The following is a 23256-nucleotide window of genomic DNA, read 5'->3' on the forward strand; positions in this document are numbered from 1 at the left end:
CAAGATGTTTCTCTTTAGCTGCAAAATATTTGATTGACCAAGTTAAACATATGGTAAATCTCATGTCTCTTAGTGGTCAGACAGCCAACAGGAAGGGATGTGGTGTTTTTGCTGGATGGATCTGATGCTACTAGAAGTGGATTCCCAGCTATGAGAGACTTTGTCCAAAAACAAGTAGACACACTCAGTGTGGATGATGGCAAAGACCGTGTGTCGGTTGTTCAGTACAGCAGCGATCCAGCCGTCCAGTTCTATCTGAACACTTACACCACAAAAAGAGAGGTCCTTGACAGTGTCAGAGGTTTGAGGCACAAAGGCGGACGACCCCTCAACACTGGAGCAGCTCTCCGGTACTTGAGGGATAACGTCTTCACGGCCTCTGCCGGAAGCAGGCGGCCATCAGGAGTTCCGCAGGTCCTAATATTGATCACTGGTGGAAGATCATTTGACAGTATTGATGAACCAGCCTCTGCTCTCAAACAGCTGGGTGTCTTGACCATTGCAATTGGAACCCGAGGCTCTGACCCCAGAGAACTTCAGACCATAACTGGCGAGCCCAGTCATGCTGTATCTGTGTCTGAGTTCACTGACCTTCCCAATGTTCAAGAACAGCTCTCTTCTGTAATGAGCACAGTGCCAATGAGTGTCACACCTTTGACCCCAACAGTGACTGGTAAGAACATGACCCATCTTCAAAGTCCAGTATCATTGTAGGAAACAGTGTGAAAAGAAACCAAATGTGATTTGCTGTGTTCAGTTAGCTAGTGGATTGTTGTTGTTTTTTTACAAAATAGTTGTGCTTGCGAAGAAAGAGTTCAATTTTACCATGGTGCTTTTTAGCTGCAAAATATTTGATTGACCAAGTTAAACATATGGTAAATCTCATGTCTCTTAGTGGTCAGACAGCCAGCAAGAAGGGATGTGGTGTTTTTGCTGGATGGATCTGATGCTACTAGAAGTGGATTCCCAGCTATGAGAGACTTTGTCCAAAAACAAGTAGACACACTCAGTGTGGATGATGGCAAAGACCGTGTGTCGGTTGTTCAGTACAGCAGCGATCCAGCCGTCCAGTTCTATCTGAACACGTACACCACAAAAAGAGAGGTCCTTGACAGTGTCAGAGGTTTGAGGCACAAAGGCGGACGACCCCTCAACACTGGAGCAGCTCTCCGGTACTTGAGGGATAACGTCTTCACGGCCTCTGCCGGAAGCAGGCGGCCCTCAGGAGTTCCACAGGTCCTAATATTGATCACTGGTGGAAGATCATTTGACAGTATTGATGAACCAGCCTCTGCTCTCAAACAGCTGGGTGTCTTGACCATTGCAATTGGAACCCGAGGCTCTGACCCCAGAGAACTTCAGACCATAACTGGCGAGCCCAGTCATGCTGTATCTGTGTCTGAGTTCACTGACCTTCCCAATGTTCAAGAACAGCTCTCTTCTGTAATGAGCACAGTGCCAATGAGGGTCACACCTTTGACCCCAACAGTGACTGGTAAGAACATGACCCATCTTCAAAGTCCAGTATCATTGTAGGAAACAGTGTGAAAAGAAACCAAATGTGATTTGCTGTGTTCAGTTAGCTAGTGGATTGTTTTTTTCTTTACAAAATAGTTGTGCTTGCGAAGAAAGAGTTCAATTTCAAGATGTTTCTCTTTAGCTGCAAAATATTTGATTGACCAAGTTAAACATATGGTAAATCTCATGTCTCTTAGTGGTCAGACAGCCAGCAGGAAGGGATGTGGTGTTTTTGCTGGATGGATCTGATGCTACTAGAAGTGGATTCCCAGCTATGAGAGACTTTGTCCAAAAACAAGTAGACACACTCAGTGTGGATGATGGCAAAGACCGTGTGTCGGTTGTTCAGTACAGCAGCGATCCAGCCGTCCAGTTCTATCTGAACACGTACACCACAAAAAGAGAGGTCCTTGACAGTGTCAGAGGTTTGAGGCACAAAGGCGGACGACCCCTCAACACTGGAGCAGCTCTCCGGTACTTGAGGGATAACGTCTTCACGGCCTCTGCCGGAAGCAGGCGGCCATCAGGAGTTCCGCAGGTCCTAATATTGATCACTGGTGGAAGATCATTTGACAGTATTGATGAACCAGCCTCTGCTCTCAAACAGCTGGGTGTCTTGACCATTGCAATTGGAACCCGAGGCTCTGACCCCAGAGAACTTCAGACCATAACTGGCGAGCCCAGTTATGCTCTATCTGTGTCTGAACTTACTGACCTACCCAAAGTGCAACAGCAACTTGAGTCCTCTGTGGAAGCTGCAGTTTTTGAAGTCAGCCCAGAATTATCAACCGTAATTGGTACGTTGTCAGACACAACCTATTGCTGGCTCCAAAAGTTGCTAATTTCAGCTACAGTGAGGAAAAGCAAATAAATGAATGTGATGTTTGTATAGGTTTTTTGTGCATTTCAAACCAGTTGGTAGCATGCTGTGGTCTTTCTAAAACAGAAGTAGGCCAGGCTAGTGTTGTTAAAATATTAGTGTGCCAGTGAAAGATAATTTCACAAGCTTTGTGAAAGGTTTTCATTTTTTTGTCCTACTGTCTTTTCTCAGCTTCACGTGTCATAAAAGATATTGTATTCCTTCTGGATGGTTCTGATGGCACAAGGAATGGCTTTCCTGCCATGCGTGATTTTGTAGAGAGAGTGGTGGAGAAAATCAATGTGGGAGAAAACAAAGACCATGTCTCTGTGGTCCAGTACAGCAGAGAACCAGGGGTCCATTTCTATCTGAACACATATACCACAAGGGAGGATGTGGTGGACTCGGTCAGAGGGCTTAGACACAGAGGAGGAAGACCCCTAAACACTGGGGCAGCTCTCCAATACGTCAGAGACAACGTCTTTACAAACTCCTCTGGAAGTAGACGCCTGCAGGGTGTCCCACAGATATTGATCTTACTAACTGGGGGAAGGTCTTTTGATAATGTAGATAGCCCAGGCTCAGCTCTCAAACAGCAAGGCATTTATGTGATTGGCATTGGAACTAGGACCTCAGATGCTAGAGAGCTGCAGAAAATATCATATGAGCCCAGTTATGCTCTGTCAGTGTCCGAGTTCACTGACCTTCCCAGTGTCCAAGAACAGCTCTCTTCTGTAATGAGCAAAGTGATAGTGAGGGCCACACCCATGACACCAACAGTGACCGGTAAGAACGTGACTCCTTTGTAATCTCCAGTATCATGGTAGGAAACAGTGTGAAAAGAAACCAAATGTGATTTGCTGTGTTCAGTTAGCTAGTGGATTGTGTTTTTTTTTTTAAATAGTTGTGCTTGCGAAGAAAGAGTTCAATTTCAAGATGTTTCTCTTTAGCTGCAAAATATTTGATTGACCAAGTTAAACATATGGTAAATCTCATGTCTCTTAGTGGTCAGACAGCCAGCAGGAAGGGATGTGGTGTTTTTGCTGGATGGATCTGATGCTACTAGAAGTGGATTCCCAGCTATGAGAGACTTTGTCCAAAAACAAGTAGACACACTCAGTGTGGATGATGGCAAAGACCGTGTGTCGGTTGTTCAGTACAGCAGCGATCCAGCCGTCCAGTTCTATCTGAACACGTACACCACAAAAAGAGAGGTCCTTGACAGTGTCAGAGGTTTGAGGCACAAAGGCGGACGACCCCTCAACACTGGAGCAGCTCTCCGGTACTTGAGGGATAACGTCTTCACGGCCTCTGCCGGAAGCAGGCGGCCATCAGGAGTTCCGCAGGTCCTAATATTGATCACTGGTGGAAGATCATTTGACAGTATTGATGAACCAGCCTCTGCTCTCAAACAGCTGGGTGTCTTGACCATTGCAATTGGAACCCGAGGCTCTGACCCCAGAGAACTTCAGACCATAACTGGCGAGCCCAGTCATGCTGTATCTGTGTCTGAGTTCACTGACCTTCCCAATGTTCAAGAACAGCTCTCTTCTGTAATGAGCACAGTGCCAATGAGGGTCACACCTTTGACCCCAACAGTGACTGGTAAGAACATGACCCATCTTCAAAGTCCAGTATCATTGTAGGAAACAGTGTGAAAAGAAACCAAATGTGATTTGCTGTGTTCAGTTAGCTAGTGGATTGTTTTTTTCTTTACAAAATAGTTGTGCTTGAGAAGAAAGATTTAAATTTCAAGATGTTTCTCTTTAGCTGCAAAATATTTGATTGACCAAGTTAAACATATGGTAAATCTCATGTCTCTTAGTGGTCAGACAGCCAGCAGGAAGGGATGTGGTGTTTTTGCTGGATGGATCTGATGCTACTAGAAGTGGATTCCCAGCTATGAGAGACTTTGTCCAAAAACAAGTAGACACACTCAGTGTGGATGATGGCAAAGACCGTGTGTCGGTTGTTCAGTACAGCAGCGATCCAGCCGTCCAGTTCTATCTGAACACGTACACCACAAAAAGAGAGGTCCTTGACAGTGTCAGAGGTTTGAGGCACAAAGGCGGACGACCCCTCAACACTGGAGCAGCTCTCCGGTACTTGAGGGATAACGTCTTCACGGCCTCTGCCGGAAGCAGGCGGCCATCAGGAGTTCCGCAGGTCCTAATATTGATCACTGGTGGAAGATCATTTGACAGTATTGATGAACCAGCCTCTGCTCTCAAACAGCTGGGTGTCTTGACCATTGCATTTGGAACCCGAGGCTCTGACCCCAGAGAACTTCAGACCATAACTGGCGAGCCCAGTCATGCTGTATCTGTGTCTGAGTTCACTGACCTTCCCAATGTTCAAGAACAGCTCTCTTCTGTAATGAGCACAGTGCCAATGAGGGTCACACCTTTGACCCCAACAGTGACTGGTAAGAACATGACCCATCTTCAAAGTCCAGTATCATTGTAGAAAACAGTGTGAAAAGAAATCATTTGGTTTTGCTGTGTTTAATCAGCCAGTGGATTGTTTTTCCCTTTTTTTTTGTTCTGTTTTCGTTTTTTGTTTTTTTTATAAAATAGTTGTGGTTGTAAAGAAAGAGTTCAATTTTACCATGGTGCTTTTTAGCTGCAAAATATTTGATTGACCAAGTTAAACATATGGTAAATCTCATGTCTCTTAGTGGTCAGACAGCCAGCAGGAAGGGATGTGGTGTTTTTGCTGGATGGATCTGATGCTACTAGAAGTGGATTCCCAGCTATGAGAGACTTTGTCCAAAAACAAGTAGACACACTCAGTGTGGATGATGGCAAAGACCGTGTGTCGGTTGTTCAGTACAGCAGCGATCCAGCCGTCCAGTTCTATCTGAACACGTACACCACAAAAAGAGAGGTCCTTGACAGTGTCAGAGGTTTGAGGCACAAAGGCGGACGACCCCTCAACACTGGAGCAGCTCTCCGGTACTTGAGGGATAACGTCTTCACGGCCTCTGCCGGAAGCAGGCAGCCATCAGGAGTTCCGCAGGTCCTAATATTGATCACTGGTGGAAGATCATTTGACAGTATTGATGAACCAGCCTCTGCTCTCAAACAGCTGGGTGTCTTGACCATTGCAATTGGAACCCGAGGCTCTGACCCCAGAGAACTTCAGACCATAACTGGCGAGCCCAGTCATGCTGTATCTGTGTCTGAGTTTACTGACCTTCCCAATGTTCAAGAACAGCTCTCTTCTGTAATGAGCACAGTGCCAATGAGGGTCACACCTTTGACCCCAACAGTGACTGGTAAGAACATGACCCATCTTCAAAGTCCAGTATCATTGTAGGAAACAGTGTGAAAAGAAATCATTTGGTTTTGCTGTGTTTAATCAGCCAGTGGATTGTTTTTCCTTTTTTTTTTTGTTCTGTTTTCTTTTTTGTTTTTTGTTTTTTTTATAAAATAGTTGTGGTTGTAAAGAAAGAGTTCAATTTTACCATGGTGCTTTTTAGCTGCAAAATATTTGATTGACCAAGTTAAACATATGGTAAATCTCATGTCTCTTAGTGGTCAGACAGCCAGCAGGAAGGGATGTGGTGTTTTTGCTGGATGGATCTGATGCTACTAGAAGTGGATTCCCAGCTATGAGAGACTTTGTCCAAAAACAAGTAGACACACTCAGTGTGGATGATGGCAAAGACCGTGTGTCGGTTGTTCAGTACAGCAGCGATCCAGCCGTCCAGTTCTATCTGAACACGTACACCACAAAAAGAGAGGTCCTTGACAGTGTCAGAGGTTTGAGGCACAAAGGCGGACGACCCCTCAACACTGGAGCAGCTCTCCGGTACTTGAGGGATAACGTCTTCACGGCCTCTGCCGGAAGCAGGCGGCCATCAGGAGTTCCGCAGGTCCTAATATTGATCACTGGTGGAAGATCATTTGACAGTATTGATGAACCAGCCTCTGCTCTCAAACAGCTGGGTGTCTTGACCATTGCATTTGGAACCCGAGGCTCTGACCCCAGAGAACTTCAGACCATAACTGGCGAGCCCAGTCATGCTGTATCTGTGTCTGAGTTCACTGACCTTCCCAATGTTCAAGAACAGCTCTCTTCTGTAATGAGCACAGTGCCAATGAGGGTCACACCTTTGACCCCAACAGTGACTGGTAAGAACATGACCCATCTTCAAAGTCCAGTATCATTGTAGAAAACAGTGTGAAAAGAAATCATTTGGTTTTGCTGTGTTTAATCAGCCAGTGGATTGTTTTTCCCTTTTTTTTTGTTCTGTTTTCGTTTTTTGTTTTTTTTATAAAATAGTTGTGGTTGTAAAGAAAGAGTTCAATTTTACCATGGTGCTTTTTAGCTGCAAAATATTTGATTGACCAAGTTAAACATATGGTAAATCTCATGTCTCTTAGTGGTCAGACAGCCAGCAGGAAGGGATGTGGTGTTTTTGCTGGATGGATCTGATGCTACTAGAAGTGGATTCCCAGCTATGAGAGACTTTGTCCAAAAACAAGTAGACACACTCAGTGTGGATGATGGCAAAGACCGTGTGTCGGTTGTTCAGTACAGCAGCGATCCAGCCGTCCAGTTCTATCTGAACACGTACACCACAAAAAGAGAGGTCCTTGACAGTGTCAGAGGTTTGAGGCACAAAGGCGGACGACCCCTCAACACTGGAGCAGCTCTCCGGTACTTGAGGGATAACGTCTTCACGGCCTCTGCCGGAAGCAGGCAGCCATCAGGAGTTCCGCAGGTCCTAATATTGATCACTGGTGGAAGATCATTTGACAGTATTGATGAACCAGCCTCTGCTCTCAAACAGCTGGGTGTCTTGACCATTGCAATTGGAACCCGAGGCTCTGACCCCAGAGAACTTCAGACCATAACTGGCGAGCCCAGTCATGCTGTATCTGTGTCTGAGTTTACTGACCTTCCCAATGTTCAAGAACAGCTCTCTTCTGTAATGAGCACAGTGCCAATGAGGGTCACACCTTTGACCCCAACAGTGACTGGTAAGAACATGACCCATCTTCAAAGTCCAGTATCATTGTAGGAAACAGTGTGAAAAGAAATCATTTGGTTTTGCTGTGTTTAATCAGCCAGTGGATTGTTTTTCCTTTTTTTTTTTGTTCTGTTTTCTTTTTTGTTTTTTGTTTTTTTTATAAAATAGTTGTGGTTGTAAAGAAAGAGTTCAATTTTACCATGGTGCTTTTTAGCTGCAAAATATTTGATTGACCAAGTTAAACATATGGTAAATCTCATGTCTCTTAGTGGTCAGACAGCCAGCAGGAAGGGATGTGGTGTTTTTGCTGGATGGATCTGATGCTACTAGAAGTGGATTCCCAGCTATGAGAGACTTTGTCCAAAAACAAGTAGACACACTCAGTGTGGATGATGGCAAAGACCGTGTGTCGGTTGTTCAGTACAGCAGCGATCCAGCCGTCCAGTTCTATCTGAACACATATACCACAAGGGAGGATGTGGTGGACTCGGTCAGAGGGCTTAGACACAGAGGAGGAAGACCCCTAAACACTGGGGCAGCTCTCCAATACGTCAGAGACAACGTCTTTACAAACTCCTCTGGAAGTAGACGCCTGCAGGGTGTCCCACAGATATTGATTTTACTAACTGGGGGAAGGTCTTTTGACAATGTAGATAGCCCAGCCTCAGCTCTCAAACAGCAGGGCATTTATGTGATTGGCATTGGAACTAGGACCTCAGATGCTAGAGAGCTGCAGAAAATATCATATGAGCCCAGTTATGCTCTGTCAGTGTCCGAGTTCACTGACCTTCCCAGTGTCCAAGAACAGCTCTCTTCTGTAATGAGCAAAGTGATAGTGAGGGCCACGCCCATGACACCAACAGTGACCGGTAAGAACGTGACTCCTTTGTAATCTCCAGTATCATGGTAGGAAACAGTGTGAAAAGAAACCAAATGTGATTTGCTGTGTTCAGTTAGCTAGTGGATTGTCTTTTCTTTTAAAAATAGTTGTGCTTGCGAAGAAAGAGTTCAATTTCAAGATGTTTCTCTTTAGCTGCAAAATATTTGATTGACCAAGTTAAACATATGGTAAATCTCTTGTCTCTTAGTGGTCAGACAGCCAGCAGGAAGGGATGTGGTGTTTTTGCTGGATGGATCTGATGCTACTAGAAGTGGATTCCCAGCTATGAGAGACTTTGTCCAAAAACAAGTAGACACACTCAGTGTGGATGATGGCAAAGACCGTGTGTCGGTTGTTCAGTACAGCAGCGATCCAGCCGTCCAGTTCTATCTGAACACGTACACCACAAAAAGAGAGGTCCTTGACAGTGTCAGAGGTTTGAGGCACAAAGGCGGACGACCCCTCAACACTGGAGCAGCTCTCCGGTACTTGAGGGATAACGTCTTCACGGCCTCTGCCGGAAGCAGGCGGCCATCAGGAGTTCCGCAGGTCCTAATATTGATCACTGGTGGAAGATCATTTGACAGTATTGATGAACCAGCCTCTGCTCTCAAACAGCTGGGTGTCTTGACCATTGCAATTGGAACCCGAGGCTCTGACCCCAGAGAACTTCAGACCATAACTGGCGAGCCCAGTTATGCTCTATCTGTGTCTGAACTTACTGACCTACCCAAAGTGCAACAGCAACTCGAGTCCTCTGTGGAAGCTGCAGTTTTTGAAGTCAGCCCAGAATTACCAACCGTAATTGGTACGTTGTCAGACACATCCTATTGCTTGCTCCAAAAGTTGCTAATTTCAGCTACAGTGAGGAAAAGCAAATAAATGAATCTGATGTGTGTATAGGTTTTTTGTGCATTTCAAACCAGTTGGTAGCATGCTGTGGTCTAGGGCTGCCACAAACGATTATTTTGATAGTCGACTAGTCATCGATTATTTTTGCGATTAGTCGACTAATCAGATCATCATCCATTGGACACAAAACTACAGCTTATTGCACCAGCAGCATCTGCTCTTATATAACTATCATTAGCTTACAGCTTTAAGTGTTTATTCTTAGTTAGCGTATTGTCTGTCTTGTCTTAATGTTGGTTTAAAATGGAGCACTGTAACAAAAAATAATTTCCCCCAGGGATCAATAAAGTATTCTGATTCTGATTAAGGTTTGTGCTAACTAAAAATAAAGACAAGATGATAGTTTATTAAATTTTAATGAAATTTGCGGATTGTTTCGGTGAAGTTTAATAAACTCCTTGCTATCTAAAATATAACAGGACACTGGAGTATATTCTGGAGCATCTCACACTTCTGATAATCAGTTGTCTGCTTGACGTTTATTCAGCTGTGTAAAAACTATAACTTTAATCTCAGACAAACTGATTTACTCAGGAACAAATAAAATACTAAAAAAAAAAGCCAAACAATAACATTTTAAGTTATCTAAGTGACTCATATATATTTAACCTGAGTAGCGAAAGACGGCGGTGGGTTTGAAAACGATTTGCGGGGAGTCCCGTGTTCTCACGGCGCTAGTGAGCCTAGCCCCCCGCTCGCTAACGAGCTAGTGGGTAACAGATGTCTCCGAAAACGTTGGAGCGCTTTTGAAAATATGTGGTGTCCTGATAAACTGAGCAGATATTTGAGGTTTACACAGCTACATTCTCGCCTGAAAATATGTTAAACGTTTATTTTGTGACCCAGAAAGAATAATAAGAGTAACATTAAAACTAACCAACTGCCGCCATTGTTGGAAACTGCGCTGGGCCGCGCTATGAATTCTGGGACACAGCTGCTTCTTCTTCTTCTTCGGGGTTTAACGGTAGCTGACATCCTTGTACATGCAATGCTGCCATCTTCTGTTTCAGTCCGTTATTACACTCTTAAATCCTGCCACTTATTCCTGCTTCTTTTGTGATCTTACAAAGCTTCAAACGACGCGTCGACTATTAAATCAGTCGTCGACGATTTTGATAGTCGACGTAATCGTGACTAGTCGACAAATCGTGGCAGCCCTACTGTGGTCTTTCTAAAACAGAAGTAGGCCAGGCTAGTGTTGTTAAAATATTAGTGTGCCAGTGAAAGATAATCTCACAAGCTTTGTGAAAGGTTTTCATTTTTTTGTCCTACTGTCTTTTCTCAGCTTCACGTGACAGAAAAGATATTGTATTCCTTCTGGATGGTTCTGATGGCACAAGGAATGGCTTTCCTGCCATGCGTGATTTTGTAGAGAGGGTGGTGGAGAAAATCAATGTGGGAGAAAACAAAGACCATGTCTCTGTGGTCCAGTACAGCAGAGAACCAGGGGTCCATTTCTATCTGAACACATATACCACAAGGGAGGATGTGGTGGACTCGGTCAGAGGGCTTAGACACAGAGGAGGAAGACCCCTAAACACTGGGGCAGCTCTCCAATACGTCAGAGACAACGTCTTTACAAACTCCTCTGGAAGTAGACGCCTGCAGGGTGTCCCACAGATATTGATCTTACTAACTGGGGGAAGGTCTTTTGACAATGTAGATAGCCCAGCCTCAGCTCTCAAACAGCAGGGCATTTATGTGATTGGCATTGGAACTAGGACCTCAGATGCTAGAGAGCTGCAGAAAATATCATATGAGCCCAGTTATGCTCTGTCAGTGTCCGAGTTCACTGACCTTCCCAGTGTCCAAGAACAGCTCTCTTCTGTAATGAGCAAAGTGATAGTGAGGGCCACACCCATGACACCAACAGTGACCGGTAAGAACGTGACTCCTTTGTAATCTCCAGTATCATGGTAGGAAACAGTGTGAAAAGAAACCAAATGTGATTTGCTGTGTTCAGTTAGCTAGTGGATTGTCTTTTTTTTTTTTAAATAGTTGTGCTTGCGAAGAAAGAGTTCAATTTCAAGATGTTTCTCTTTAGCTGCAAAATATTTGATTGACCAAGTTAAACATATGGTAAATCTCATGTCTCTTAGTGGTCAGACAGCCAGCAGGAAGGGATGTGGTGTTTTTGCTGGATGGATCTGATGCTACTAGAAGTGGATTCCCAGCTATGAGAGACTTTGTCCAAAAACAAGTAGACACACTCAGTGTGAATGATGGCAAAGACCGTGTGTCAGTTGTTCAGTACAGCAGCGATCCAGCCGTCCAGTTCTATCTGAACACTTACACCACAAAAAGAGAGGTCCTTGACAGTGTCAGAGGTTTGAGGCACAAAGGCGGACGACCCCTCAACACTGGAGCAGCTCTCCGGTACTTGAGGGATAACGTCTTCACGGCCTCTGCCGGAAGCAGGCGGCCATCAGGAGTTCCGCAGGTCCTAATATTGATCACTGGTGGAAGATCATTTGACAGTATTGATGAACCAGCCTCTGCTCTCAAACAGCTGGGTGTCTTGACCATTGCAATTGGAACCCGAGGCTCTGACCCCAGAGAACTTCAGACCATAACTGGCGAGCCCAGTCATGCTGTATCTGTGTCTGAGTTCACTGACCTTCCCAATGTTCAAGAACAGCTCTCTTCTGTATTGAGCACAGTGCCAATGAGGGTCACACCTTTAACCCCAACAGTGACTGGTAAGAACATGACCCATCTTCAAAGTCCAGTATCATTGTAGGAAACAGTGTGAAAAGAAATCATTTGGTTTTGCTGTGTTTAATCAGCCAGTGGATTGTTTTTTCTTTTTTTTTAGTTCTTTTTTTGTTTGTTTTTTTGTTTGATTTTTTACAAAATAGTTGTGGTTGTAAAGAAAGAGTTCACTTTTACCATGGTGCTTTTTAGCTGCAAAATATTTGATTGACCAAGTTAAACATATGGTAAATCTCATGTCTCTTAGTGGTCAGACAGCCAGCAGGAAGGGATGTGGTGTTTTTGCTGGATGGATCTGATGCTACTAGAAGTGGATTCCCAGCTATGAGAGACTTTGTCCAAAAACAAGTAGACACACTCAGTGTGGATGATGGCAAAGACCGTGTGTCGGTTGTTCAGTACAGCAGCGATCCAGCCATCCAGTTCTATCTGAACACTTACACCACAAAAAGAGAGGTCCTTGACAGTGTCAGAGGTTTGAGGCACAAAGGCGGACGACCCCTCAACACTGGAGCAGCTCTCCGGTATTTGAAGGATAACGTCTTCACGGCCTCTGCCGGAAGCAGGCGACCATCAGGAGTTCCGCAGGTCCTAATATTGATCACTGGTGGAAGATCATTTGACAGTATTGATGAACCAGCCTCTGCTCTCAAACAGCTGGGTGTCTTGACCATTGCAATTGGAACCCGAGGCTCTGACCCCAGAGAACTTCAGACCATAACTGGCGAGCCCAGTTATGCTCTATCTGTGTCTGAACTTACTGACCTACCCAAAGTGCAACAGCAACTTGAGTCCTCTGTGGAGGTTGCAGTTATTGAAGTCACCCCAGAATTACCAACCATAATTGGTACGTTGTCAGACACATCCTAATGCTGGCTCCAAAAGTTACTAATTTCAGCTACAGTGAGGAAAAGCAAATAAATGAATGTGATTTTCTGGTGCATTTCAAACCAGTTGGAAGCATGCTTTGGTCTTTCTTAAACAGAAGTTGGCCAGGCTATTGTCTTTAAGACTTTGAGAACATAGTATGATCGTCTGAACTTCTGTGAGAACACAGAACTTTCCATCATCTGCTTTAAGCTACGATATTTAATTTTTTGTCAATCACTCTTTTGAACTTCTTATTGTTGAAGTTCATTTTAAATTGTCTTTTGAGGCTGCAGTTTTCATTATTATCCCCCAGCCACCAATCTTATTTAGTTTGTTATCCATTAAACCAACGATTCTTTCACTGCTATTTTCACCAAATAACCTCACGTCTTTTACATCTGTAGAATTTGTCACTTTTTGAACTACTATAGTTAAAAGCATTTAATAATATAAATCATTATACATGAAATGAATCAATTTGTCACATGCCATGTGCCAACATGCAGAGTAGTTGCCTAAATTCTAGCCCCACTCATTTCTTTTATCTCATAATGCCATTAAAAGTGTTATAAATGATTAATAATGCATATGAATTCTAACTGATTACAATGCTGAGGCTCCACCGATGAAGACAGTTTGCAATCAAAAGTGATTGAGTCCCTTGTATAACTCACAGACACACACATACTTTAATGCAGGTAACATGTAAGCTCTAGAAAACATGTTGCTATCTATACAAATTTATCTATACTGTAGAGATCTCTGGATAACCAGGATATCTTACTGTTAACCAATGATCCTTAAAACCAAGTCAACTCCAGTTTTCTTTTCACCACTGTAGCCAGGCTGACAATTAGTCAGAGCTCTGTTGAGCTCTTATTCTTTGAGACTGTTCAATAAAGTCCTGCAATTAAACTTAAATAGGATCTGTCTGTCTCTCTGAATATACCCACAAACATGTTTAACAGATCATTTTCATAACTTGAAAGTCCATCCATCCATCCATCTTCATCCGCTTTGTCCGGGGCCGGGTCGCGGGGGCAGCAGCCTAAGCAAAGAGGCCCAGACCTCCCTCTCCTCAGCCACCTCCTCCAGCTTATCCGGGGGAATACCAAGGCGTTCCCAGGCCAGCCGAGAGATATAATCTCTCCAGCGTGTCCTGGGTCTGCCCCGGGGCCTCCTCCCGGTGGGACATGCCTGGAACACCTCACCCAGGAGGCGCCCAACTTGAAAGTCAAATATAAATTTAATTTCAAAAACTTATGTACAAATTTTGCAAACAACATAAATATATACATAACTATTTACATTAAAATGCAGGCAATGTCTCAGGCATTTTTTGTGCAGTGATTTACAAACCAATAATGTATTACAATAGATGCCACAAGACAGATCAAACGTTCTTGTCCAGTCATTTTTGACCAGGATACGTCCTTTAATGTGCATATTCAGCACATTAAATTTATTGCAGCAATTGTGCAATAAATGAATAAACAAAAATAAAAACATCAAGTCTCGGAGTGATGCTGACAAACTAGTTATTGAATTTATTACTCCTAGGCTGGACTATTGTAATTAATTAGTGTTGCGCTGTCCTAAAAACTTCCTGGATCAGGTGACCTTGAATCCTCCGTTAGTTATGCTGCAACAGCTTTAGGCTGCTGGGTGACGTAAAATTATGTTGTTGTTTTGTTTTTTTAAATATAGAGCTCTCAAGAATGTTTGATTATCAGAAGAACATTTTAAAAGGGCCTTCTTTTCATTCATTTGGGGTCATACCTAAAGTCTAATTTTTTTGAGTTTCTCATTTGGAGAACCGGTGTTGAAATGTAAAATTTTCGTAATTTGATCTAATTTGGGGTTTTATGAAACTTTCTAGCTGAAAGTTTTGAAAAACTTGGAAATGAGTAAGATATATTAAGAGATATACAACTTTTTTTTTGTCAAAAACAGGAAAAAAGTGACTTATTTCTTCGAATATGCACCAGAATCTTCATGATAAAAAAAGATGTAGGCTCAATTTACCACCAATACGACCATTTTATTGTCATACATTGATGAAACTGAGCCTAATATCAACTTCTGTCTTTTCCAGCTGCATCACAGGGCCCCAAGAAGGATGTCGTGTTCCTCGTTGATGGATCTGATGGCGTTGGAAGGGAATTTCCAATCATCCAGGAGTTTATCCGCAGGGTCGTCGAGAGTCTCAATGTGGGCGAAAATAAAATCCGTGTTGGTGTGGTCCAGTATGGTGACACTGCTCGGGCTAATATGTATTTAAACACACATACAACCAAAGAAGGTGTTTTGAATGGCATCAAGGGACTGAGGAAGCAAGGTGGAACACAACGTAACCTGGGTCAGGCCTTACAGTTTCTCAATCAGGATATTCTGACAGCAGCACGGGGTAGCAGAAAACAGGATGGTGTTCCACAATTTGTTATTGTTGTGTCTAGTGGGCCTTCTACAGATGATGTCCGTCGTGCAGCTTCTTCTCTTAAACAATCTAGAGTTCTTCCATTCAGCATTGGGACCAGGGATGTGAACCCCACAGAGCTGAGGGTGGTGTCGTATATCTCCAATTACGCCCACGTAATAGATGACCTTCCTGGCCTGTACACAGTTCAAGAAGAATTAATCAACAAACTCACTGAGCTGTCAGATGATGACATCAGCAGGTTGCGTCCAGAGTTCCCAACTTATGAAGGTAAATTGAATTTAATAAAATCTACAGGTTAACACAGTCCTCATTTATATTATTACTGTGTTACTACTATATTAAAGCTAGAATTATACCCCAAATCATACTGTATGTTATATATATTTATCTGTGTACACTATTAGGAACTCTCCATTCAGGATTAGTAATCAGACTGTGTTATTTTGCTTCTATTCCTTTCAAGCACCAGTACCATCTGTACCCACAGGAGGAGAAAAAAGGGATGTTGTATTTCTTATTGATGGCACAACAGCAGTGCGTAGTGAATTCCCTTCCATCCGTGATATGATAGGAAGAGTTGTGGAGAAGCTGGATGTAGGACTGGATAAGGTCCGAGTTTCAGTGGTTCAGTACAGCGATGATCCAAAGATAGAATTTCTATTGAATGCACACTCAACAAAAAATGAAGTGCTCCAGGCCGTGTCGAGACTTCGAAACAAAGGTGGAAATAATCTAAACACAGGACGTGCTCTCGAGTTTGTCGCCAGAAGAGTCTACCAGAGATCAGGCGGAAGCCGTCTTGAGGAACGTGTGCCTCAATTCCTCATTCTAGTTACGGCTGGCAAATCTACTGATGATGTATCCAGCTCAGCCAATGAACTCAAGAAAAGCCTGATAGCACCTCTGGCCATTGGTACAAGAAATGCAGACCAAGATGAACTGAGACAGATTTCCATGAAGCCAGAGCTTGTGTATACAGTTGACAGCTTGAGAGATTTTTCAAAGGTGGAAAAACAGCTTACTGATTCAGTCAAGAAAATATCCACCGATGATATCATTGAAATTTATACTCGTGTCCCAGAAGGTAAGAAATAGTGTGTAATCATTCTGTATATTTAAGACTCCAATTAAGTTCAACTGAAAGTGCTAAAGGCAGTTACTGATTGTCTACATCATTTGCTTTTTATAATTTACCTTCACTGTTATGGAGGCATTTCTTTCCTTATGTTATGTTTTTTTTTTTTTCAGTCATTCTAGATCTCGGGAAAAAGGACATTATTTTCCTAATTGATGGCTCAGATAATACAGATTCTGAAGGGATTGCTCACATCCGTGACTTCATCCTCAAAATTGTTGAACAACTTGATGTGCAGCCCGATAAAATTCGTGTCGCTCTTGTCCAGTATGCAGACAAAGTTAAAACTGAATTTTCGCTCAATTCACACAACAACAAGGCAGCTGTTCTCTCTGCTATCAGAAGACTCCGTCAGATGGGTGGACGATCGTCAGACCTGGCTGATGCTATTGATCACGTTCTGCGCTTTGAGTTAAACTCTTTTGCTGGTGCTCGACCAACTGAGGCCTCCCAGCATCTTGTGGTTCTCACAGGTGGACGTTCACCCCAAGATGTTTCCCTCTATGGACCTTTGCTCAAGACCTCCCGAGTTAACTGTATTGGTATTGGTGCTGATCGTGCTGACACAAGGCAACTGATGAGTATTTCCAAGAGCTCCGCTGATGTCATTCAGGTTTCTAAGTTCTCAAACCTGCCAACAATAAAGGACAAGTTTATTAACAGGTTGAATGTTGTTGAGGATACACCAGGATATGACACTCCAAGTAAGTAACACTAAAATGTACTCATTTTACAGGGCCTAGAATGATTAGGACGTGTTGTGGATTTGGACTAAAAACCAAGGTAAATATTTTCAATATAAACATATCTTAACATATCTGTATTTCCCTTCTTGTAGCACCAGGCCTGCCTCCATCTAAAAAGGCTGATATAGTGTTTTTGGTGGATGGCTCCATTAATGTGGGCCGTGAGGACTTCAAAGAAATCATGATTTTTATCAACAACTTAATTGATCTGTTCTTCACTGAGAGAGATAACTTACAGATTGGCTTGGCACATTATGCTGAAGATGTCAATGATGGCTTTTACCTCAACACATACAGTAACAGGGATGATATGCTAAATGCTCTTGGTCAAATAGAGTACAAAGGTGGACGCAGACTGAACACCGGTGCAGCCCTTCGCACTATTCAAGATGTTTACTTTTCTAAACAAAGGGGCAGTCGGGCTGATGAGGGCACTCCTCAAATTCTTATAACTGTCACTGGAGGAAACTCAGCTGATGACAGTAAATCAGCAGTGCTTGGCTTGAAGAATAAAGGTGTGAGAGTCTTTGCAGTGGGAGTGGGCAACATTCAGAATGAGTTGGAAAACCTGGCAAGTGAACCTTCCATGGTGGCTCGAGCAAGTACCGTTCAGGAACTCTCAGAGCTCAATGAACAAATCCTGGAAACTCTGGATGATGAAGTAAAAGGGAAGCTGTGTGTCGGTGCGAAAGAACTTGCTAAAAGTAAGAGAAGTAATATTATGTGTTTCTTGCTTGTCGATGATACATTAAATTAAATGATTAAAGGTTGTCACATGATTTGGGGTGACCAAAAGTGTCTAAGGTAAAATAATATTATGTTTTACAGCCTCCAATATAGAAGTGTTGGTCGGATTTGATGTGTCCGCCCAGAATATTTTCAGTTCTCAGACCAACCTCCAGAGCAAGATGGAGGCTATTTTGCAGAGGATTTCCAAAATGGCATCCATTAGCTGCTCCGATGGGCAGATTCCATCTGTACAAGTGGGCATGCTGGCCATGGATTCTGCTTCTGAGCCGGTCCAGCTGGACTTCACAACAAATCCAGATGAGTTATTTGAGGCTTTCAGAGCTTTGCGGAGTCGTGGCCCCTTTGTTCTCAATGGCAAGACCATATCAGCTTACACCAACAGATTCAAAGTCAGACAGGATGACACTGTCAAGGTTAGTTACTCAAATATACTAAAGTAGAAATGGCCCAAGCAGTTTACATGTGTCGGTGTCAGGGCTATTCTAGGAATATTTCAATATCTGCTAAAATAATGTATATCTCAAGTTGATGTTGAAAATGTCATGTATTGTCACAAGAGTCATAAAATTTCTCTTGTGCATTTGCTTCAACTGGTGCACTTCTTAGTTAACGTTTCATTCATGTATTAATAATCTGACTTGATTGGTTTAGCAACTTAGTGTAATTATTGAGCTGAGTTAGTTTGACCTATAGACATTGCCGACAAAACTCAAAAAAACCCAAAACAAAACAAGCAAAAAAACAAAGAAACCCCAAAACAAAACAAAAAAAACACAAACAAACCAAAAGCTTTTTTTAGGTTGTTGGTTTTTACCTGGGACACCATATACCATCAGAATAGCTTTAGTATGCCATGACCTTGAATCTTTCCTGGAGCTAAAGTAAAAATTTCACATGAAATCAGCCAGATCCCCTCATTGTTGGGGTCAGTTGTTTAGGTTTGTCCTTGAATTGGTCACTGCCAGTGTATATTAATTGTATTTTTTTAATATTAAAGAATAAGATCAAGGCTAAAAAACCTTTTTGCCAAACTGTAGAGTTTAAACTTTAGAGTTTATACAGTGAAAAGACTATTGGAAACTTGAAAATTAAGAAAGTATAAAACTTGTATTTTTGCTATTTTCCCCTGAAGGTTGTTATTCATCTGACTGATGGTATTGATGCTCCATATGCTGAAATGAAAAGGCGAGTTGAGGAGCTTCGGCTGTCAGGTAAAAAGATGATGAAACATAAAGTGCACTCAGGTATTATCTATCCTGAAATCGCAAAGGTAATTAGTGAACTTAAATATGTTGCGTTTTGGAAAACAGGAGTGAACAGTTTCATTCTGGTTGGGTTGGAGGGGGTACCCAATTTGGAAGAGGCGTCGCTATTAGAATTTGGTCGTGGCTTCAGGTACACAAGACCCTTAAGACTGAATATCATGGACTTGGACTATGAGCTTCTGGAAGAACTGGTGGGTACTGATGATTAATACATAAAAACTATGCCTTTCATTTATGACACCCATAAACTGAAAATGCTTTCTTTTACTGCACAGGACAACATTGCAGAAAGAGAGATCTGTGGAGTGCCATGCAAATGTACTGGCAACAGAGGAGACAGAGGAGGAGTTGGACAGCCTGGATCTAAGGTATCTTATCCTAAAAAATACCCCTCAGTTATACTTGGAGATTTTGTTTTTAATTACAAAGCTTATATATGTTTTGTTTTTGTCTGTCAGGGTGGTCCAGGATTGTCAGGAAGTCAAGGACATCCTGGAGATGAAGGTGGACCTGTAAGTTTGAATGTTTTGTTTATGGTTGTTGTTCTATTATCTTCTTCATTTATCACCTCTCTGTGTCCTTTCTTAAGATTCTGTTCTGTGGTATTTTGTCAGTGAATTTTGTTGTCATGTTCTGTTAATACAGGGAGAACGGGGTCCTCCTGGTGTGAATGGAACCCAGGGTTTCCAAGGATGTCCTGGCCAGAGAGGTGTCAAGGTAAGCCCTTTAATATTAACCCTGCCATTCAAGTTGTATGGTTTAATTGTTATATATTGTTTTGTTCGTGAATACAATAATCTAACACTCTTTATTTCTATTTAGGGGTCTCGTGGATACTCAGGAGAAAAGGTACGTTTCTTTCTTTCTGTCTTTCTTTCTTTCTTTCTTTCTTTCTTTCTTTCTTTCTTACATTCTGACAAAAAAAGGCTAACCCACTGCCCCCTTATTTCAGGGTGAAGCTGGAGAACTTGGTCTTGATGGCATCAATGGAGAAGAGGTGAGTCATGTATTTTGTCTTTTATGCTATGTGTTCCATATATTAACAATTAATCATACAAAATCATATAAAATTATCAGCTTTAAAGGCTGTGTTTGATTTGGTTTTAGGGCAAAAGTGGTGTGGCTGGGCCCCCTGGAGAAAGAGGAAACCCTGGCAGAAGAGTGAGTGACTAGATGCATCTGGGTTGTTTTTTTTCTTAATACTGAATATGGTTAATGCTGAGAAATTCTTTTGTTTTTTTAGGGTCCCAAAGGTGCCAAAGGACAAACAGGAGACATAGGACAACAGGGAATCAGAGGAAACCCTGTAAGAAGCTGATTATTATGACATAGTTTTTGACTGATTTTATGTGCATCACTTTTATTTTGCATGCATACATAGTATGTGAGAAAGGAATGTGTAAGAAGAGAGTGTTACTAATGCTTCATGTGAAGCTGCACATACTTACTTTCTAATGAATACAGTTCTTGTGATTAAGGCAATGTTTAAATATGGTTATTTTGTTTGGTTTTTTTAAGACAAATTTGTATTTATTGGTGTTTGGATGTAGCAGCGACTGAAAGAGTGATTTCTGTTTAATAGGGAACAACTGGACAAGATAACAACCAGGCAGGACCCAAAGGAGACCCTGGTGATGCTGGACCAGCGGTAATACCCCCCTGAGCTAATTATAGTGCTGCTGAAATAAATTCTGCATCTCTGTACTCAATTTAATTTTTGAGGCTTAATATCTCTTGTATATTGTTCGTTTGTTTTGTTGTTTTATTTTATTTTTGGATATCTCTCAGCATGAATTTAATTCACTGGGATGTTTGTCCTGTATGACAGGGAGAGCCTGGTCAGGATGGAAGGAGGGGAGGCCCTGGTGAACCTGGAAGAAGGGTAAACGCTTTCACTGTCTTTTCTGATCACTTACTTGCCAAAGATTATGTTAATGAAGTTTTTTTTTTAATTTACTCATTCCTCATTAGGGACCCAATGGTAGAAGAGGTTCACTTGGACCAGCTGTAAGTGCCTTTTTCATTGTTAAAATAGAGTTTAATACCTGCCCTCGTAATGACAGTAACATCTTTCTGCATTATCATTAAAGGGAAATGTTGGAGGCCCTGGATCGCCTGGTGTGCAGGGAGAGTCTGGTATTGATGGACCAAGGGTAAGTTTGTCATCTTCTCACCCTATTTTGGTGCATATCTGTCTGTCTGTCTGTCTGTCTGTCTCATGAACTGGTACTGCAGCTCTAATATGTAAGTAAGTGGTGCATCACTGATGGCGGATTTGTCTTTTTCCAAGGGTCCGCCTGGACCAAATAGTGCACCAGGAGCAAGAGGAGAAGATGGAAATCCTGGACCTAGAGTGAGTGAATACAATAGGTCAAATTTTCTATGTTGATTGCATTCAAAATCTAATTTTAATGTTCTAATTTCTTCTATTCTAGGGTCCTGGAGGTACCCCAGGTCCTAGTGGAGAAAAAGGTAGAAGAGGACCTCTTGGCCGCAAGGTACTGAATGGAACTAAATTTGGAGTGGCTCATGTTCTTTCATAACAAGTTTGATTTAATCATAAACACACTGGCTTAAGCCAAGCTCTATCACATTACTGGACATACATGTGGAGTCTATTTCAGTGAACCAGAAAGCACTGTAAGAAAACATTAAGGATCTCCTTGCAAAACAAGCACATGTTATTAGTTAAATCTATAGTAAACCAATCATATTAAATATATATAGTCACACTTTATTCATCACTTTGACATTTACCTTACATCTAAAGGTATTTCATTATCTTCATATCTTTGTAGGGAGAGCCAGGAGAACCAGGACCTAAAGGTGATGTTGGACCACCTGGCCCCTTTGGAGAGCCTGTAAGAGCAAATCATCTTATTTTATTGCAATGTTACTGAATGTAAATTTTCTGAATATTGAGCAAGAAATTATTGTTTAATTGGGGGGGGGGGGAGGGAAGATGATAGCGTTGCTATTGTTTTCCCTCTGCTACCCCAGTATTTTGAATTAAAATATGTTTTTCTTTTACAGGGTGAAGATGGTAGAGATGGTTTTGGTGTTCAAGGGCCTAAAGGAAGAAAGGCAAGTGATTTGTGAACTGAACATGCCTAATTAAAGATAACAACCCCTTCTGTAATGTTGAATAGAGCTGTATACAGGGTGATGGCTCTGATGCATCCAAAATAAAAATTATTTTTGCAGTTTTATACAAAGAGTACTTAATGCATATGTGATTCTTCTTTACAGGGAGATGAAGGATTCCCAGGATTCCCAGGTCCCAAGGTAATGCAGAACACTAGCAGTGAACCTTTAAAACAAACTGTTGTGTTTTCCTCAGATGAGTAAACTTATTATTAGATACTCGTCATTTCCATTTATCCTCTTTTTATCCATCATTTCAGGGAGCAGCTGGAGACCCTGGCACCTCGGGTGGACCTGGATCCAGAGGAAATCGTGGACAGAGGGTAAGTTTTAAGTCCACATTTGAATAAGGTTAATATACACGTCTGTTACAGTTTCATCAGATGCCCCAGCTTTGTTCCAGATCTCAGCTGAGCAGATGTGTTTGCTGTTGTGAAGTAGAGGACAGGTTCTGAAGTTTTGGTTTAAATATATATCATGCATTCTTGGCAGCAAATGACTTGCATGCACATTTGTTTTATGTTTGAAGATAGCAAAGTACAGGGACTGATGGTCTGTTTGAAAGTACGGACATCTGAACTGCTTTAAATGTGAATTTCTTTCTTTCCCCTAACTGTTAACTATTTCCAGGGAGTCTCTGGGGATATTGGTACACAGGGACAAAAGGGAGAAGTTGGATATCCTGGGCCATATGTAAGCATCAAAAAATCTATTTTACAACTTGCGTGAATTTAATTTGCATGACATTATGTCATCAACAAGTTTATTTCAAGTTCATTTATAACTTTGCCTAGATACAGGTGTTTCATGTTTAAATACACAGTTATGGCCAATTTCTTTATATTATTTTATAACCTATTAGTGTAAGCTCTTCACCTTATCCCCCCAACTGGTTGCGGCAGATGACTGCCCCCTTCCTGAGCCTGGTTCTCTCTGAGGTTTCTTACTGTTACAAGGGAGTTTTCTTCCCACTGTCGCCAAAGCTCTTGCTCATAGGGGGTCATATGATTGTTGGGGTTTTCTCTGATTTCTTTGTATTATTGTAGG

At 42.2% G+C, this 23256-nt stretch overlaps 3 protein-coding genes across 7 annotated transcripts in view; all 3 read left to right on the plus strand.

The window, feature by feature from the left end:
• The window catches only part of LOC309691610 (collagen alpha-3(VI) chain-like), a 100596-nt gene that overhangs the window by 65962 nt on the left and 11378 nt on the right, over nt 1–23256 (plus strand). For all 5 annotated transcript variants that reach the window (XR_014272069.1, XR_014272070.1, XR_014272071.1 and 2 more), the window contains 25 exons: nt 14825–15436; nt 15633–16253; nt 16418–17008; nt 17143–17754; nt 17879–18213; nt 18933–19011; nt 19111–19256; nt 19341–19433; nt 19524–19577; nt 19711–19782; nt 19888–19914; nt 20018–20062; nt 20173–20226; nt 20309–20371; nt 20648–20713; nt 20894–20947; nt 21037–21072; nt 21156–21218; nt 21356–21418; nt 21501–21563; nt 21864–21926; nt 22099–22153; nt 22319–22350; nt 22470–22532; nt 22840–22902. Coding sequence is in view for 1 of the 5 variants with exons in the window: in XM_082509395.1 (XP_082365521.1) it covers nt 14825–15436; nt 15633–16253; nt 16418–17008; nt 17143–17754; nt 17879–18213; nt 18933–19011; nt 19111–19256; nt 19341–19433; nt 19524–19577; nt 19711–19782; nt 19888–19914; nt 20018–20062; nt 20173–20226; nt 20309–20371; nt 20648–20713; nt 20894–20947; nt 21037–21072; nt 21156–21218; nt 21356–21418; nt 21501–21563; nt 21864–21926; nt 22099–22153; nt 22319–22350; nt 22470–22532; nt 22840–22902 (4025 nt within the window). In the remaining 4 variants the exon portion in view is untranslated. The remainder of the gene's footprint in view (nt 1–14824; nt 15437–15632; nt 16254–16417; nt 17009–17142; nt 17755–17878; nt 18214–18932; nt 19012–19110; nt 19257–19340; nt 19434–19523; nt 19578–19710; nt 19783–19887; nt 19915–20017; nt 20063–20172; nt 20227–20308; nt 20372–20647; nt 20714–20893; nt 20948–21036; nt 21073–21155; nt 21219–21355; nt 21419–21500; nt 21564–21863; nt 21927–22098; nt 22154–22318; nt 22351–22469; nt 22533–22839; nt 22903–23256) is intronic.
• Nucleotides 151–3186, plus strand: LOC309690407 (collagen alpha-3(VI) chain-like; the record flags this gene model as incomplete). The annotated part of the gene is made up of 4 exons (XM_082507441.1): nt 151–673; nt 896–1495; nt 1716–2315; nt 2570–3186. The coding sequence occupies 4 exons, from the start codon at nt 151–153 to the stop codon at nt 3184–3186; spliced, it is 2340 nt and encodes a 779-aa protein (XP_082363567.1).
• LOC309690408 (collagen alpha-3(VI) chain-like) lies at nt 3460–12729 on the plus strand (the record flags this gene model as incomplete). The annotated part of the gene is made up of 10 exons (XM_082507442.1): nt 3460–3982; nt 4203–4802; nt 5055–5654; nt 5914–6513; nt 6766–7365; nt 7625–8243; nt 8451–9043; nt 10433–11026; nt 11247–11846; nt 12107–12729. The coding sequence occupies 10 exons, from the start codon at nt 3460–3462 to the stop codon at nt 12727–12729; spliced, it is 5952 nt and encodes a 1983-aa protein (XP_082363568.1).

This window comes from Aulonocara stuartgranti (genome assembly GCF_965226115.1).
Source record: "Aulonocara stuartgranti genome assembly, chromosome: 16".
NCBI classification, from domain to species: domain Eukaryota; kingdom Metazoa; phylum Chordata; class Actinopteri; order Cichliformes; family Cichlidae; genus Aulonocara; species Aulonocara stuartgranti.